Source organism: Triticum urartu, chromosome 5, assembly GCF_003073215.2.
Source record: "Triticum urartu cultivar G1812 chromosome 5, Tu2.1, whole genome shotgun sequence".
Lineage (NCBI taxonomy): Eukaryota > Viridiplantae > Streptophyta > Magnoliopsida > Poales > Poaceae > Triticum > Triticum urartu.
The window spans coordinates 179,606,259-179,625,219 of NC_053026.1; the positions used below are offsets into that span (position 1 = coordinate 179,606,259).

Consider the following 18,961-nt stretch of genomic DNA (forward strand, 5'->3'; position numbering starts at 1 on the left):
GTCTGCAAAATCTTTGGCTTCTGTACGAGGACACACTAAGTTTTATGTTTTAGTTTCCCAAACTTGAGGATTTTGTCGTTCATCGACTGGCTGGCCGCTTCGGCTGCCACCACTCCTACTTGCCTACGGCATGGCTTCAACACCCTGGCCTTGCTCATTGCTTGGGAGATCTGGAAGCAACGCAACGCTTGTGTCTTCGACGCCGCCCGGCCTTCCATCTCTAGGACCTTGGCGACGATCAGGGAGGAAGCCCGCGGCTGGGCTCATGCGGGCGCCCGAGGACTCGGCCTCATCCTGCCCGACGAGTAGTTCCTTTTTTATGCTGTGGGGATGCATACACCCCTTTCTGTTGTATGCATAACCTCTTGACTCACGCCGTGCTGCTTGTCCGTGCTCGTCAGAGGTTGTTCCTGTAATTGCTGCTAACACTTTTTTCTACCTATCAATGCAATGATACGCAAGCCTTTTGCGTATTCGCGAAAAAAAGGATTTTGTCGTTCATTTGTATCAAATTTCAACAAATGAAACTTGGTGTAGTTTTAAAAACTCATCTAACGTATTCAAAAGTGGCCTCAAAGCCCTCGTTGCATGGAACACGAGTATGCAAACGAAAATTAATTTGAACTTTTGATTCAAAAGTATAAAGGATTCAAAATCAAATGCCAAAATAAAAATGAGGCATGTGCCCCACATCTGCGTGCCACAAATCTTCTCACCTCATATCATCACCGTTGTACTCCTATGTTGCAATGGACTTGCACCAAACGGAAACTAGCTAGCTAGCACGAGAATACAACCGGAGTAAGCAACCAAAAGGAAAGTGGGAGTGATCATACATTGCACATGCATGCTTAGCTTCGAATCCATCTTTCTCTGTGCCCTTCCATTTATCTTCTGAAGCAATACTCGTACAAAGGTTTTCAGGCATCTCGGATCGAATCATCTCCACTGTCATCTCCCATCTTTCTGAAGGCATATATACCATTTTAAATAATATGCAGTCAGTGCTGCATTAATTTGCTGCCGATAGGCACATGTTTCCTTCTCTCCCCAAAGCAAGTGAATCCTTATCATTTCGACGGAACATGGGCCACACCCACAAAGAAGCCACTATCTCAGCATCTGTCGTGTAAAGCCATTCATGGAAACTTCAGAAAGAAAATACAGTCCTTTACAAGAAAGATGGCGACTCCAAGTACTATTCTGCAATCTTTTCAGAAAGTCGCATGTGTAAATTCAGTTCCATAACCTGATGTAAACCTACATACCGACTGTAATTGTTCGACTGTTAAACTACTGATGACTAGTAACTGATTGCAAAGTCAAAGTTCATACAACAATTTTTTTACCAAGAACATATGCTTCCACATGTGGATGCCAGCGTATCATTGGCAATTGGCACATATAGGGATTAAAGAAACAAAACGGTTTCCGCAAACTAACATTTGTGTTCCCAATGTTTCATATGATCAAACTCCATGTGAGTGAGAGGGATTATCCAACTACCTTTTGTTCTTGGACATGGGATCACAAACACATAGTCCCCATTTGTACTTTCTCCGAAGCTTCACCAAATCTCAGACCATGGAGAGCTGCCTAGGATCTGGTTGTTGACACCAAACCACCAAACAGAACTCCAAAATTCTAGTAGTACAGTACTACTACAGTTATGAAACAACTCATGTGCATTGCCCCATGATTATCAATGGGAAGTAAATGGTAAACCATGCACCCCTGCTTTACACTTATAACCCCACATATAATAGTGTAATAATTATTGCCACCGATCTGTGCCTCTGCGGTCACTATGGTATACAAGCCAAGAAGAAACCTACCTCTCGCCGGCGACTGGACCGCCGGAGCTAGCTGTGATAAAACTAGACCTCTACGTGGCAGTAAGTGGTCGTCTGGAACTTGAACCCGCTAGCCCCTGGTGCGCCGTTGCCGCCGCTGGTGACGAGGAAGGCCGGGCAGGTGACGAAGAGGTGGTAGTGGCCAGAGATCCAGCTGCCGACCTTCCACCTGACGCGGCCGTCGATCTTGACCTGGAGGATGAGGTAGCCAGCCTGGCAGTCCTGGGAGATGGCGCTGGCGAGGTACGGCGCGAAGGGCACGTTGGGCCCGTCGAGCACTGGTGACCATACGTCTACGTCGCCGTGGCCCTGGTAGACCGCCGGGAGCGAGGCGGCGACGGTGATCTGCTGGTACTTGTAGGAGGCGTAGACGTCGAGGCGGTCGTAGTAGACACCGACGCGGTCGTTGGGGTTGCGGGAGGCTACGGTGACCTGGAGGGAGGTGGAAAGGAGGCCCGAGGAGTTGGAGAGGTTGAGCTGCCGGAGGGAGGCGTCCTGGAGGAAAAAGCGCGGGTGGGTGGGGCGGAGCACCAAGTAGACGATGAGGGTGATTATGGCGACGATGAAGGCCAGGACCAGGAGCACGGCCAGGAGGCGCCGGCAGCCGTTCCGGAGGTGGTCGTCGCCGTGGTTGCCGCAGTCCTTGCCCATGGCTAGCTGGCTGCTTTGATCAGTTGATTCGCGTATGATTTGGTTGTGTCTCCGATGAGCTCTTATTCTGAGTGGTTCAGAGGTGTAGTGGAAGGAGGAGGAAAGGAGGAGGTGTGGTGCGGGGGCTGTGGTGTTTGGGAAGCAGAGTAGATTGAGCTTACGGGTCACCCCATTAATAGGCTCTCTCCTCTGAATCCCAGGGTCACGGTGGGGCCTGCCCAGCGACGTGCCTACTAATTCTAGTTAGACGACCATAACGTAAACCTACACTTTATTTTTTTTCTCAGCTTTTTTTCTTTCTCGATGAACTTCCAATCTATGTATCAACTGTCAAGTTAGTACAAAGAACATTAAAAAAAATTCAGATCCATAGACCACCTAGCGCGACTACAAGCATTGGGACGAGCCGAAGGCGCTCCGCTATTATCGCCCCTCTCTTATCGAAGGTAGGCAAAGCTTAGTAGGCACAATACGCTTAGGCAGGAGGGATTAGAAAGCAAAGTTGGCATGTAGGGGTTGATAGATGTTGTTAGCATAAGCTAGTCGTTTTCAAAGCTAAATAAGCGCAATATGCGCATAGTTGCTTTAGGGTGTCAGGGCAGTGACGATGACATATATCTAGGGTAAGGGTATTAGGATTGACCTAAACGCCTTATCTAAGGACACTGTCCTAGAGTTAAAGACACACAAAGTTCTATCGAAGATACTGACTGAAATCATCCTGAACTATAATCCACTCAACGACAAATTCCACTCGGATATCCCAATTCCACTCGACGCAATCATTACACTCGACCATACAAAAAGAATCACTCAGAGCATAGAAGGCCTACAGTCCCTCAAGATTGCAACGGTCAGGCATTCACTCCATAGTCATAAAGATCATTAATAGCAGGCGTTACCAATAACGTCCCTGTCTTAACTCACATTGAACCCTGTGTAACCGAGGGCTGGAGGGGCCTGGCGCACTCTATATAAGCTACCCCACTCCTTTGGCACAAGGGTTCGCACCCTCTGTAACTCTCACGCATAATCCAGTCGACAAGCCTCTAAGGCACCGAGACGTAGGGCTGTTACCTCCTTCGACAGGGGCCTGAACTCGTAAACTTGCGTGTACAACCTCGCCGTAGCTAGGGCCTTGCCTCCTCCTACGTACCCCCTACTCTTACTGTCAGACTCATTCCCACGACAGTTGGCGCCCACCGTGGGGCCGACGTCTTAAGCGACTTCCGGTGAGGTTGTAGTTTTTCCGATCTCCATCAACATGGTTTCTGGCGGTGGTTTGGCTTTGGGCCACGAGATCCGTCTCGGTGCGCTCGTATTCATCGCTGACGACTCCGCCTGGCTCCAAGAAGCCCCCCTCGATGTCGACGCCCTTCCCATCCTGGGGCGGCGCACTTCCGCGCGAGCGCCTGCGGCGTCCTCCTGCGGCAACCGTCGAACCCGTATCGGTCGGCTCCCGCAGAGTCCACTCTCCCCGTTGTACGCCTTCGCAAGCGATCCGGTCGATCGTGGCTCCAGCGGTTGGTGAGGCATGCGGTGGCTCGCTAGTCGACCACCTCTCAAGTCGCGGCAATCGAGCCCGACGAATCTCTCCACGAACCATTCGATCTGTCAACTGGATCCGCGGACACAATTTCCGAGTGCGGAAGCAGCGACGCTGCGGCGGAAGTCCTCATGGTTGACTCTCGTCGCAGTCCGCCTGGGTTCCGTCCCGACGGCGACAGCGGTGGCGGCAATGGTGAAGGACCATCGTAAGGTCATGACGAATATCATCCCCAAGCCCTCACTTCGGAGCAGAGGGAATAGCTGCATCGCCGCAACATGGAGGCGCTCCAGACCCCCATCGTTGGGGAGACCTCCGAGGCTCGGGCCTTGGAGGCTTCTCGCCTGGCCACCTTGGCTGAGCGCGCGCGTCTAGAGAATCTCCAACATTCACTCGACGAACGCGCCCGTCAGCAGATCCCCGGATCCAGTCAACGGCCACGACAACTGTTTCCGCCTGAACCTCAGGTATACTGCACTCCGGTCCAAAATCTTGCAACTACAGCATGAATGGCAGAGTCAATTTAGCCATCTCGTTCAGAAGCTGGTAGAGATTTACTACAGGTCTGAGCGCTACTCTGAGTGGCGAGTGAACAGAACTCAGCTGTTTCTCAGCCGCGTAGCAGAATCCATAGCAGATCTGTGGTTGCAGATACTGTTCAGTCGGTGCATAGCCCAAGATCGCCTCTGCGGCGTGAAGATCGTGGTTACCGCCAATATCAGTACCTTAGTCGAGGCCACGAGCAGTTTGATCCTCGTGGTGACCGTCGTCAAGTGCCTACGCCTCCTCCGAGAGGCGGGTCATACGCACCCCGGCGGTATGATGACAGGCGCCCGTATGGTGACGAGCGGAGAGCCCTAGTCGACCCTAGAGAGCCCGGATTTGATGCAAGGTCAGTTCTGGTTCAGGGTTTGGTTGATAGAGGCAGAGCACACAGGGAAGGTCAGGAAAGAGATCGTCCAGTCAATAGCAGAGCATTTGTGTCAGGGCCCGAGTGTTTCAGCAGGGCCATCAGGGCCGCTGAGATCCCTCCCAACTTCATATTGGCCGCCAGAGTAAGCAAGTTCACCGGTGAGTCGAAGCCAGATACTTGGCTAGAGGATTACTGAGTGGCAGTTCAGATTGGCGGGGGCAACGACGACATGGCCATGAAGCACCTCCCCCTGATGCTTAAAGGGTCGATCGAATCTTGGTTGAATCAGTTGAACCCTGGGAGTATTCTTTGCTGGGAAGATTTGGCCCGAGTGTTCATCAAGACATTCGAGGGAACGTGCAAGCGACCTGCTGGGCTGACCAAACTGCAAGATTGCGTTCAGAAGCCGAATGAAACTTTGAGAGATTTCATCCAAAGATGGACTACCCTTCACCATGTGGGGGGAAATGTGTCAGCGCGCCAGGCAGTCTGCGCCTTCAAAGAGGGTGTCTGATACAGAGAGCTCATCCTGAAGTTTGGACGATCCGGAGACATGTCTCTGGGCCGAATGATGGAAATAGCCACTCGGTATGCAAATGGGGAAGAAGAAGACCGACTCTGTAATGGTAAAGGGAAACCAGTCGACCAGGACACCGGAGGTGGAAACACCAGTCGGAAACAGAAGCGTAAAGCAGAAGCTGCAGGTTCCACAGAGGCTGCAGTTCTGAATCAAGGAAAGTTCAAAGGAAAACCTAAGGGGCCGTGGGTGCCCAAAAAGGTGAAAGAACAGTCAGGAAACTACGTCCTAGATTTACCGTGTCATGTACACACAAAAAAGGACGAAGAGGGTAACCTGATTCTGCCCAAACATACCACTCGCCAGTGTCGGCTCCTGATGCAGCAGTTCCGAGAGGGTCAGCCCCCGGAGAAGGAATCTGATAAGGAGGAAGAGAAAGAAGAAGATGATGGTTACCGCAATGTAAACGCTACTTTGGTGATTTCTGCTGACGTTGAGAGTAAAAGTCGACTGAAGGTTATCAACAGAGAAGTGAACATGGTTGCTCCGGCGACTACGCCGTACTTGAAGTGGTCGAAAACTCCCATTACATTCGACCAGTCCGATCACCTAGCGCACGTTCCTACCCCTAGGCGGTAAGCGTTGGTGGTCGACCCAATTGTTGGGGCACCCGACTGACTAAGGTTCTCATGGATGGTGGCGGTGGACTAAACATTCTGTATGCTGAGATCCTCCGAGGGATGGGCATTCCGATGTCCAAGCTCAGTGAGAGCAACATACGGTTCCATGGGGTCATCCCAGGAAAGAAGGTAGAGTTACTCGGACAGATCGCTCTTGATGTGGCTTTCGGTGATTCCAAGAATTACCGCAAGGAGAAGTTGACATTTGAAGTAGTGGATTTTCACAGTGCCTATCATGTTATTCTAGGCAGACCCGCATATGCTCGTTTCATGGCCCGCCCATGTTATGTGTATCTTAAGTTGAAGATGCCTAGACCCAGAGGTGTGATCACAGTCACGGGGAACCGACAGAGAGTAGAGGAATGCCTCCAGAAAGGTTGCAAGATTACTGACGAGCAGATAGCAGCGGTGGAGATGGAAGAGTACAAGAAAAACGCCGACCAGAGTGATTTGTTGCGGGCTAAGAAACCTGCTGCAGAGTCAGCATTTCAGTTGGCCGGGGAAACAAAGCCAGTCCACATTCACCCGGAAGATCCCTCTGCAGCTCTGACTCACATTTCAACAACACTCGATAGCAAATAGGAAGAAGCGCTCATCCAGTTCCTCCGTGAGAACTGCGACATCATTGCATGGAAGCCATCTGACATGCCAGGTGTACCCAGGGGGCTGGCTGAGCACCGTTTGCGTGTCGACCCAAAAGCAAGACATGTCAAGGAACATCTCCGTTGATGAGGACATCAATACCATTGTTACACCAACAGCCCCTGCCGCTATACATACTGGACCAATTACTAGAGCTCGCACACGCCAATTGAATTATCAGGTACTTTCGTTTCTTGGTAACGATTCTAATGTTCATGAGAATATGATGCTGCCTAAATTGGATACATTTGTTTTGCTTACAAATGAAGGGCCTAGCTTGGACAAGAAAGATGAACCTAGGAGCAAGTTCAAGCATGGAGATGATGGCATGCGCAAGGGGAACAAGAACGGAGTTACAAGTGATGATTCCAGGACTTTGAAGCCACCATAATGAGTGCATGAAGCCTTGGATAAAATATACAAGATGCCACTTCATACATTTCGTCTAGAGGCTATTCTAGGTGTTGCGTCACCTTATTTTTGGGTCAGGCCCATGTAATTTCAAAATACTTGATTATGGGCAGTTTTTAGACTCCGTATTTGTGGGGAAACAAGAGTTAGGGTTGGTTTCGCACCCCTCCTTCAAGGGCCACGAAATCCCCCCCTCTATCCTCCATATATACAGCCCTTAGGGCATCGTTTAGACTTTGGGTTTTGTTTAGATTAAAAGTTCGCCATAGCTGCAACTTCGCGTACTTCGTTTGTGTTCAACGACCAGACCAAGACGTCACAGAAACCCACCTTGATCAATAAAGTTTTCCTCTTGTATTCGCAATATCCAGATTGCAATCTTAGTTTCTTGCTTGTTCTTCGTTTGCCTGCAGGAAAAAGACCTTCGTTGTCAGGTTTATCGTGCTCCAGCGTGGTCAATAACCTCTCGAAGTTGCTTTAGCGATTGCTAAGGCGCAACGTCCTCGCACGTTCGTAGTCGGATAGTCAAAGTCGACTTCCTCCAAAACGATAGCCACCATCTCATCGAAAGACAAGACACTTTTGCCTCTATCAAGTGGTATCAGATTTCCGGGTTGCTCGGTGAAATTTTACAGTTTTTTGTAGTTTAGATCGAGTCTATTCTTCATACCTACAGTCCACGAAAAAGCCAAAAAAAATTAGGGTTAGTTCATCATATCCGAACCAGTCTGAGCCTTTGCATAGTATTTTCAGTATTTTGCCTTGTTGAATTTGTGGTTGCATCGTCGTGTCTAGTTGCTGGTCTTAGAGTCTAGTCTTTTAGAGTTTTGAGTTCTAGTCATAAGTTGTCACGCCGCCGCCGCACCATCGTCATCGCCACTGCCATCTACCACCACCGCTTATCCGCCACCGATCCATCTCCATATACCATCACCAATCCGTATACATATACCACCACCAATCTGTATCCATATACCACCACCACTGCCATATCCTACCACCATATATCCACCACTAATCCGAGTTCCTTTCATATTAGGTTTGTTTTCGAGATCCGTCTAATTTCTGATTCGTGTCTCCTTGCCTGAGTAGGTTTCGGAAAAAAATCTGGAGACCGCCGGGCAGTTTTTAGGCCAAAATTTTCGCAGGCAAATTTGTCTTCCCTATCCTATTTTAGGCTTTTCTGAGTCTTTTGAGCCACGTGCCATCATAGTGATTTTTGGTCGCACTTTTTCGTTATCGCTGCCCTGATTTTCGAAAAAAAAGTCAATTTTTTCGTGCCCATCCTGTCTTGGGACACTCGCCATTATAGTGATTTTCCACAAAAAAAGAGGAGTGCAAAACAACAGAGCGAAAAAAATCCAGAGTGTGCTTTTCCCTTGTTTACATGCAGCGCCATGATTTTGTTAGTGTTCTAGGCTCGCATCTCTAGCACGGTCTAGCCTAGGACCAGCACAGTACCGTCGTTGTGCGTTTATTCAACTTTACATCTCTGAATTGATTATTGCTAATCTTTTTGCTACCATATTATAAGCCTTGCTAGCTCCACATAAATCTACGTCGTGCGTTTGACTCTCCCTGGTAATTGCTCTATCCAAGCTTTGAGAGTTTTGACTACATCGGTTGCCGATCACCGCCTGCTGCTGGGTAAGAACTGGTAAGAATTTTTGATTTGCTTGGCGGATTTGTGACACCCACCATCACCACTTGTTAGTAGTCTGTAGGATCATATTCTTGTGTGTTTCTATTGCTGCTAACCATGGCAGGATCACAAGTCGACGAGATTGACTGGGAGAACTTGACAAACAAGGAGCTTCATGATAAGTTTCAGCAAATGATGAGTGGACAGGTGCAAGATGTGCTAAACAAATTTGAAGAGGCCATGGAGAAGATAGATGGCATGGAGAAGAAGTTCGAAACAAAGCTCGATAACAAGTTTACTGAATTGCTTTCGTGTTTTCCACCACCACCGCCGGCTGCACCTGTCGCACCTCTACAACAAAACAACAACAACAACAACAACAACAACAACAACAACAACAGCAACAGCAACAACAACAACAACAACAGCAACAGCAGCAACAGCAGCAGCAACAACAACAACACCAACAACAACAGCAACAACAACAACAGCAACAACACCACCACCACCACCACCACCAACAACAACCACAACAACAATGACGTCGCCTTCCAAATCAAGTGGGACAAGCACAACGCGTTTCTATTGACCCTGGGTAAAATTCGGGTGCTGCTATTGATGCTTCTGTAGCTCCTGCTGCTACTGCAGAGGTGGAGGACCATTACGAGGATGAGGTTGATCAAAATCAGAACTACGTGCAACCACCAGCACCACCACCACCAGGTCGTCCTCAGGTATATCATCGCAACGGTAGGGCTGCACCACCACCTGAGGTACGAGATCATGACCTTTTTCCTAAACTGAAATTGAATATTCCACCATTTGAGGGTAGATATGTTCCTGATATATATCTTACTTGGGAGTTAGAAACTCAACAATGTTTTACATGTTTACAATATCCCAAGGAGAGACGTGTTCCTGCTGCTGTTTGTGCTTTCACTAGTTTTGCATGTGTTTGGTGGTCTGAACTTTGTAGATTATATCCTATTCCAGCTACTTGGGCTGCTTTGAAAACTGCTATGCGTACTCGTTGGGTTCCACCATATTATCAACATGAATTACTTTAAAAATTGCAGCGCTTAAGACAAGGGAAAAATTCTGTAGAAGAATATGATTAGGAAATACAAACTGGCATGATTAGATGTGGTATTGTTGAGAAGAATGAAGCTATGCTTGCACGTTTTATGGGTGGATTAAATAGAGAGATTCAGACCATTCTAGAGTATAAGGAGTATAATAATATCACTTGTTTATTCCATCTTGCTTGTAAAGTTGAACGTAAAGTGCAGGATCGACAGGCATTGGCGCGGACTAACTTTTTTGCAGGTCGACCATCATCATGGACACCGCGTGCATCCTCTACTTCCACACATTCTACTACACCGACACCTCCATCAGCTATTACCTCCAGCCGTGATACAAGGAAGCAGGCACAACCACCATTATCTGCCAAGAGCACACCTATCGGGCCTGCACAGAGTTCTTCTTCTTTCATGGCATCAACAGGGCACACAAGTGATATTATTTGTCGTCATTGCAAGGGAAGAGGACATTTTGCAAGAGAATGCAAATCTCAGCATGTGATGATTGCTACTGAGGATGGTGGGTATGAGTCCGCTAGTGACTATGATGAGGAGACTTTGGCTCTTACTGCACGTGAAGAACATAGTGGAGATGATTCTGATCATGAGACGCAATACATGGCTCCTGAAGATGCTGACAGGTATGAATATTTAGTTGCTCAATGTGTTTTGAGTGTGCAGGTCACACAAGCTGAGCAAAATCAGAGGCATACTTTGTTCCATACAAAGGGAGTTGTGAAGGAACGTTCTGTTCGCGTCATCATAGATGGAGGGAGCTGTAACAACTTGGCTAGCATGGAGATGGTGGAGAAGCTATCTCTCACCACAATACCACATCCAAATCCTTACTACATCCAATGGTTCAACAACAGTGGCAAGGTTAAGGTAACACGTACTGTTCGTGTGCATTTTAGTATCTCTACATATGCTGATTATGTTGATTGTGATGTGGTACCCATGCAAACATGTTCCTTATTACTTGGTAGACCATGGAAATTTGATAAAAATTCTGTACACCATGCTAGAAATAATCAGTATACTCTTGTTCATAAGGATAGCCATATTACTTTGCTTCCTATGACTCCTGAATCCATTTTGAAAAATAATATTAATAGAGCTAATAAAGCAAAACAGGAGAAAAATAAGAGTGAAAATCAGATTGTGGCAAAAGAATTTGAGCAACAAATGAAACCTAATAATAAACCATCTAGTGTTGCTTCTGAAATTAAATTGAAAAGTGCATGTTTGCTTGCCAAAAAAATTGATATTGATGAGCTAGATTTCAACAAATATGTTTGCTATGCTTTGTGTGCAAAGAGGCATTATTTTCATTCAAAGACATGCCTTCCTCTTTGCCCCCTGCTGTCACTAACATTTTGTAGGAGTTCGCTGACGTCTTCCCACAAGACGTGCCACCGGGATTACCACCTATTCGAGGGATTGAGCATCAAATTTACTTAATTCTCGGTGCATCGCTACCCGTGCACCATACCGTACCAATCCAGAGGAGACGAAGGAGATTATGCGTCAAGTACAGGAGTTGCTCGACATAGGTTACATATGCGAATCTCTTAGTCCTTGTGCTGTTCCTATTATACTAGTGCCTAAAAAGGATGGTACGTCGCGTATGTATGTTGATTGTAGAGGCATTAATAATATTACTATTCATTATCGTCATCCTATTCCTAGGCTAGATGTTATGCTTGATGAATTGAGTGTCTCTAGAATTTTCTCCGAAGTTGATTTACGTAGTGGATACCATCAAATTCGTATGAAATTGGGGGACGAATGGAAAACAACATGTAAAACTAAGTTTGGTTTATATGAGTGGTTAGTCATGCCTTTTGGGTTAACTAATGCACCTAGTACTTTCATGAGACTAATGAACGAAGTTTTACGTGTTTTAATTGGAGATTTGTGGTAGTCTATTTTGATGATATACTGATTTATAGCAGATCTTTGGAGGAACATTTGGAACATTTACGTGCTGTTTTTATTGCTCTATGTGACGCACGTTTGTTTGGTAACCTTGGGAAGTGCACATTCTGCATCGACCGAGTATCTTTTCTTGGCTATGTTGTTACTCCACAGGGAATTGAAGTTGATAAAGCCAAGATTGAAGCTATTGAGAGTTGGCCGCAGCCCAAAACGGTCACACAAGTGAGGAGTTTTCTTGGCCTCGCTGGATTCTATGGGCGTTTTGTGAGAGATTTCAGCACAATTGCTGCACCTCTCAATGAGCTTACAAAGAAGGATGTGCCTTTTGTTTGGTGTACCTTATAGGAAGAAGCCTTCACGATATTGAAAGATAAGTTGACACATGCTCCTTTACTCCAACTTCCTGGTTTTAATAAGACTTTTGAGCTTGAATGTGATGCTAGTGGAATTGGATTAGGAGGTGTGTTATTACAAGATGGCAAACATGTTGCATACTTTTCTGAAAAATTGAGTGGGCCTAGTCTGAATTATTCTACTTATGATAAAGAATTATATGCTCTTGGTCGGACTTTATAAACATGGCAACATTATTTATGGCCCAAAGAATTTGTTATACATTCTGATCATGAATCTTTGAAACATATTAAAAGTCAAGCTAAACTGAATCATAAACATGCTAAATGGTTTGAATTCATTGAGACTTTCCCTTATGTCATTAAACACAAGAAGGGTAAAGAAAATGTTATTGCTGATGCATTGTCTCGTCGCTATACTATGCTTTCACAACTTGACTTCAAAATATTTGGTTTGGAGACCATCAAAGATCAATATGTGCATGATGCTGATTTTAAAGATGTAATGCAGAATTGTAAAGAAGGAAGAACATGGAACAAGTTCGTCATTAATGATGGATTTGTGTTTTGTGCTAACAAGCTATGCATTCCAGCTAGCTCCGTTCGTCTTCTGTTGTTGTAGGAGGTGCATGGAGGAGGATTAATGGGACACTTTGGCGTGAAGAAGACGGAGGATATACTTGCTACACATTTCTTTTGGCCAAAGATGAGACGTGATGTTGAGCGTTTTGTTGCTCGTTGCACTACATGTCAAAAAGCTAAGTCACGACTAAATCCTCATGGTTTATATATGCCTTTGCCTGTACATAGTGTTCCTTGGGAGGATATATCTATGGAATTTGTTTTAGGTTACCTCGAACAAAGAAGGGGAGGGATAGCATATTTTTTGTCGTAGATAGGTTCTCGAAAATGGCACACTTTATACCATGTCATAAAAGCGATGTTGCTGTTAATGTTGTTGATTTGTTCTTTCGTGAAATTATTCGCTTGCATGGTGTGCCAAATACTATTGTTTCAAATCATGATACTAAATTTCTTAGCCACTTTTGGAGATGTTTATGGGCTAAGTTGGGGACTACTGCTTTTTAGTACTACTTGTCACCCCCAAACTGATGGACAAACTGAAGTAGTCAATAGAACATTGTATACTGTGCTTAGGGCTGTTTTGAAGAATAATAAGACAATGTGGGAAGAATGCTTGCCTCATATTGAATTTGCTTATAGTCATTCATTGCATTCTACTACTAAGATGTGCCCTTTTGAAATTGTGTATGGTTTCCTACCTCGTGCACCTATTAATTTGTTGCCTCTTCCATCTTCGTAGAAGGTTAATTTTGATGCTAAAGAACGTGTTGAATTGATTTTAAAAATGCATGAGTTAACTAAGGAAAACACTGAGCGTATGAATGCTAAATATAAACTTGCTGGAGATAACGGTAGAAAACATGTTGTGTTTGCGCCTGGAGATCATGTTTGGTTACATTTGCGTAAGGATAGATTTCCTATTTGCGCAAATCAAAGCTAATGCCACGTGCTGATGGTCCTTTTAAGGTGTTAGAGAAAATAAATGATAATGCATATAAACTTGAGCTGCCTGCAGATTTTGGGGTTAGTCCCACTTTTAACATTGCAGATGTGAAGCCTTATTTGGGTGTGGAAGATGAGCTTTCGTCGAGGACGACTTCATTTCAAGAAGGGGATGATGATGAGGACATCAATACCATTGTTAGACCCACAGCCCCTGCTGCTATACATACTGGACCAATTACTAGAGCTCGCGCACGCCAATTGAATTATCAGGTACTTTCATTTCTTGGTAACGATTCTAATGTTCATGAGAATATGATGCTGCCTAAATTGGATACATTTGTTTTGCTTACAAATGAAGGGCCTAGCTTGGACAAGAAAGATGAACCTTGGAGCAAGTTCAAGCATGGAGATGATGGCATGCGCAAGGGGAACAAGAACGGAGTTACAAGTGATGATTCCAAGACTTTGAAGCCACCATAATGAGTACATGAAGCCTTGGATGAAATATACAAGATGCCAATTCATAAATTTCGTCTAGAGGCTATTCTAGGTGCTGCGTCACCTTATTTTTGGGCCAGGCCCATGTAATATCGAAATACTTGATTATAGGAAGTTTTTAGAGTCCGTATGTGTGGGGAAACAAGAGTTAGGGTTGGTTTCGGACCCCTGCTGCAAGGGCCACGAAATTCCCCCCTCTCTCCTCCATATATACAGCCCTTAAGGCATCGTTTAGACTTTGGTTTTTGTTTAGATTAAAAGTTTGCCATAGCTGCAACTTCGCGTACTTCGTTTGTGTTCAACGACCAGACCAAGACGTCACAGAACCCCAACTTGATCAATAAAGCTTTCCTCTTATATTCGCAATATCCATATTGCAATCTTAGTTTCTTGCTTGTTCTTTGTTTGCCTGCAGGAAAAAGACCTTCGTGGTCAGGTTGATCGTGCTCCAGCGTGGTCAATAACCTCTCGGAGTTGGTTTATTGAAGCTCACTAACAATTGCATCAAATTTTGTGCCACCATCCTAACCAAGCTCCACCATAAGCTTTTACTTGTGTAGGTGTGAGAAACTGACAAGAATTGGTACCAATTATGCTATTTCCTTGTTCCACATTGGAGTTATCATTAATCCACCTTCAACTTTGGTCAAGGTACATTTGGTATACGTTCTTCTCTTTCTCCCACTCACATATTTCTCTTGGAATGATGGATAGGCCAAGTACTTCTACCAACCCACTCTTCATCGGGCAAGACGACGACATGAACTCCTACGTCATAAAGAGCCACCTCTTTGGTGCACAACGTGCTTTGCATCAAGAGCAACAAGCAATGAGTGAACGCATCGACAACCTCGCCACCGACTTGCGACTCTCCGATCAACGTACAAGAGACTACTCGACCACAAGCTCGACGATCACAAGCAAGAGAATGATGCAAGAATGGACGAGATTCGTGCTTTGTTGCTCAACCGCTCTTCTTCCACTTCGTCCTCATCAAGACGGAGCCGCTCAAGTCGTCACTCTGACTTCACCCTCTCTGGCTCAAGTACACCGACATCGAACACTCTTCGACGTGTCGCGTGAAATGATTGTCAAGCAAGCCTCAATCCTCTACGCGACACCGACTCTCAAGAACACCGACACTGTCAAAACCAAGCTACCTTTGTGCAAGCACTAGCACGGCAACGACAATGCCAACACGAAGAGGAAGGGCGAGCGCATCTATAACAAGATGCACAAGATGTCGAGGCACAACGCCAAGAACAACAACTACGTGAAGCTCAAGCACTTGAGGCGCAACGTGCCCTTCGAGATTCAAGTCACGCCGTCGCCACACGCAATCGCCATCGGCATGAACAAGAAGAAGCACTTCACGAAGAAGTTCAAGAGAGGATTTACCAATCACGTGTGCATCATCAAGTTCCTCAAGTTCGTCCTCGAGCTCTACAAGCCCCTCCACAAGCTCCACAAGAAGCTCAAGTTCACGAAGAGCATGAAGGCAATGGAAATCCTCCACGATAAGAACAACACGAGGTCGACAACCCTCCTCGCCAAGAGCAACACAAGTTTGAAAATCCTCAACAACATGGGCGTCATCATCCCCGACCCCAACACAATGAAGAGCAACGCTACGGCAAGCTAAAGTTCACCATGCCCAAGTTCAATGGAAGCAACGATCCTGAGAAGTACCTTTCATGGGAATTGAAGGTCGACAAAAGCTTCTGCTTGCACAACCATGAAGAAGAGAAGAATATCGCGATGGCATCCCTTGAGTTCCAAGACTATGTCCTCATTTGGTGGGAACAAGTCATCGAGCGCCATGAGGCAAGAGGTGAGCCACCCATCACTACTTGGGCGCAAATGAAGGATGTCATGAGAGCACGCTTCGTGCCTACCTACTACAACTGCAACCTCTTCAAGAAACTCCAACTACTCAAGCAAGGAACCAAGAGCGTTGAAGAGTACTACAAGGAAATGGAGATTGCAATGGTACGAGCCAATGTCATAGAAGATGATGAGCAAACTATGGCACGTTTCTTAAATGGACTCAATCATCCTATCAAGAAGATCGGCGACTTCCAACCATACTCAAACCTCATCGAGCTAGTGCATCAAGCTACCAAAGCGGAATGTCAAGTGCAAGAAGACTTCAAGTATGCCAAGTTCTCATCCAACTCATACGGCTTCTCCAACACCCAAGCTTCAATGACTCCAACACCTTCTACATCAACAAAGCCTTCTACAAGCAATGTCCACAAGTTAAGTTACAAGAAAGCTTCGTCAACCCCAAGTCATCCTCCTACAACGAGCAACTTCAAGTTGAGAGCTTCATCATCATCTACCCCAACCGATGAGACCATCAAGACAAGTTCCTTCAAATGCTTCAAAAGCAGAGGCCGAGGCCACAAGTCCTTTGAGTGTACCAACAAGTGGACCATGATCCTCAACGACGATGGTACATACGACTCCATGAGTGAAGGAGAAACGGAAGCACTTGAGCAAGTTGCCATGCACCAGCAAGTGAATGATGAAGAGGAACAAGTATTTTGTGATGAAGATTCAAGTCCCGCTCTTGTTGTCTCCAAGGTCTTGACCCTTCAACATCACCAAGAAGAAGACCAAAGATGCCACATCTTTCATACCAAGGCCGACATCAATGGAAGGTCTGTCAAGGTCATCATCGATGGAGGGAGTTGTCATAACCTCGCAAGTGAAGAACTTTGCTCCAAGCTCCAATTGCCCCAGATGAAGCACCCACATCCCTACAAAGTTCAATGGCTAAGCGACTCCGACACTATCCAAGTCGAGCATCGAGTGCAAGTCTCCTTCAAAATTGGCTCCTACAAAGACACTTTGGAGTGTGATGTCGTTCCAATGACCGTTTGCCACCTTCTTCTTGGACTCCCATGGAAATTTGATAGAGGTGTCATCCACAATGGCCGAACGAACCACTACATCTTCAAGATGAAAGGAAAGGAGTACGTACTTCACCCTATGTCTCCAAGCCAAGTGATCGCCGACAAGCAAGACACCAATCGTGGAGAGAATAGTGAGAGAGCAAACCACCAAAAAGAGAGTGAGCACCACAAGCCCAAATCGAGTGCCTCCACGATGAGCGAAAAGAAGAACCTAGTTCTATTTGCCACCAAACGTGAGATAAGAGAAGTGTGTGAGAACCCATCTAGTGTGATACAGTACATCCTTTTGTGCAAGGACGACGCACCACAAGCTAGCACCTCTCACACTCTACCTTTAGTGTTGTCTTCTCTTTAGCAGGAATTTCAAGATGTTTTCCTTGACGAGCTACCTCCGGGACTACCTCCACTACAAGGCATCGAGCACCGCATCGACCTCATCCCCGGAGCACCACTTCTGAACAAAGCTCCCTACCGCGTCAACCCCTAAGAAACCAAAGAAATACAAAGGCAAGTAAAGCATCTCATAGACCATGGACATGTGCGTGAAAGTTTCAGCCCTTGTGCCGTTCCGGTCATTCTTGTGCCAAAAAGAGACGGTAGCTTTCGCATGTGTTCCGATTGTAGACCTATCAACGCTATCACCGTTCGCTATAGGTATCCCATTCCACGCCTTGATAATATGCTTGATGAACTTAGTGGTGCCACTATATTTTCCAAGATTTATCTTAAAAGTGGTTACTATCAAATCCGCATACAAGAGGGTGATGAATGGAAAACCGCTTTCAAAACAAAGTTTGGTTTGTATGAGTGGTTAGTCATGCTTATGGGTTTATCGGAAGCACTGGGTACTTTCATGCGTCTTATGTGTCGGATTTCGGGTTCCGGCAGACCCTTGAGGTTCGAACACTGGGGTGCGCGCAGAGATTTCGCTTCCTACCTACCTGCACCCCTCCGCCTCGCTAAGATCTAAACTATGGAAAGAACAACACAAGAGACACAGGGTTTATACTGGTTCGGGCCACCGTTGTGGTGTAATACCCTACTCCAGTGTGTGGTGTGGTGGATCGCCTCTTGGGCTGATGATAATGAGTGATACAAGGGAGAACAGCCTCGCGAGGGTCTATTCTTGGCTGGGGCGATGAACTGCTGGGAGGAGTTCAGTCACCTTTCTCTCTCTCTCTCTGATCGAAAACCTCTCTAAAGAACCTCCTCTCCAAAAAAACCCCCTTTGCTCTGTGGGTGGCTGGTCCTATTTATAGAGGCCCTGGTCCTCTTCCCAAATATCAAGCAGGAAGGGAGCCAACAATGGCGGGCTAATTTGAAGGGGGACAGCTAGTACTAGCTACCCTGACAAAAGTAGTATTCGCCTGCGCAAAGCTCTGGTGGTGACGCCGTCTTGGGCTCCACGATGACCTCCGTCTTGCAGTCCTTCTGGTCTTGGTCTTGTTTCACCGAAATGGCAACCTTTGCCTGATGCCTCGGTACTCCACGGCTGCGCTTGCCCCCTTTGCACCAAAGAGGAAAGGAGGACACTGCGCGGGCTGGCACCCACCTGGCGCCCTTGGTCGTCATGGCTTGCGTCACGGGCACCTCGTGAGGTACCCCGCCTTGGTCTCTCCGCCTCCTCGTGAGCCAGCCTGATGAGGCCGTGCCTGAGGAAGCTCCGCGTCGTCCGCCCCGCGAGGCTTGGCCCCTCGCGAGGGTCTTGGGTTTGTGTTGGTGAAGATGGGCCGCGCTGGGCCCCCCTTTGAGCCACGCCGCAGGCCGCAGGCAGGCAAGTCTGGGGA

At 46.6% G+C, this 18,961-nt stretch overlaps 1 protein-coding gene and 1 pseudogene across 1 annotated transcript; one reads left to right on the forward strand and one right to left on the reverse strand.

The window, feature by feature from the left end:
- Nucleotides 1–1,413: 1,413 nt before the first annotated feature.
- LOC125508313 (NDR1/HIN1-like protein 1) lies at nucleotides 1,414–2,653 on the reverse strand. The gene has a single exon (XM_048672974.1). The coding sequence runs from the start codon at nucleotides 2,502–2,504 to the stop codon at nucleotides 1,878–1,880; it is 627 nt and encodes a 208-aa protein (XP_048528931.1). The 5' UTR covers nucleotides 2,505–2,653; the 3' UTR covers nucleotides 1,414–1,877.
- Nucleotides 2,654–15,607: 12,954 nt separating this feature from the next.
- The window catches only part of LOC125506899, a 75,036-nt pseudogene continuing 71,682 nt past the window's right edge, over nucleotides 15,608–18,961 (forward strand).

Coding starts and splice junctions, on each gene's coding strand:
- LOC125508313 (XM_048672974.1), bottom strand. CDS start 2,504: ATGGGCAAGGACTGCGGCAACCACGGCGACGACCACCTCCGGAACGGC.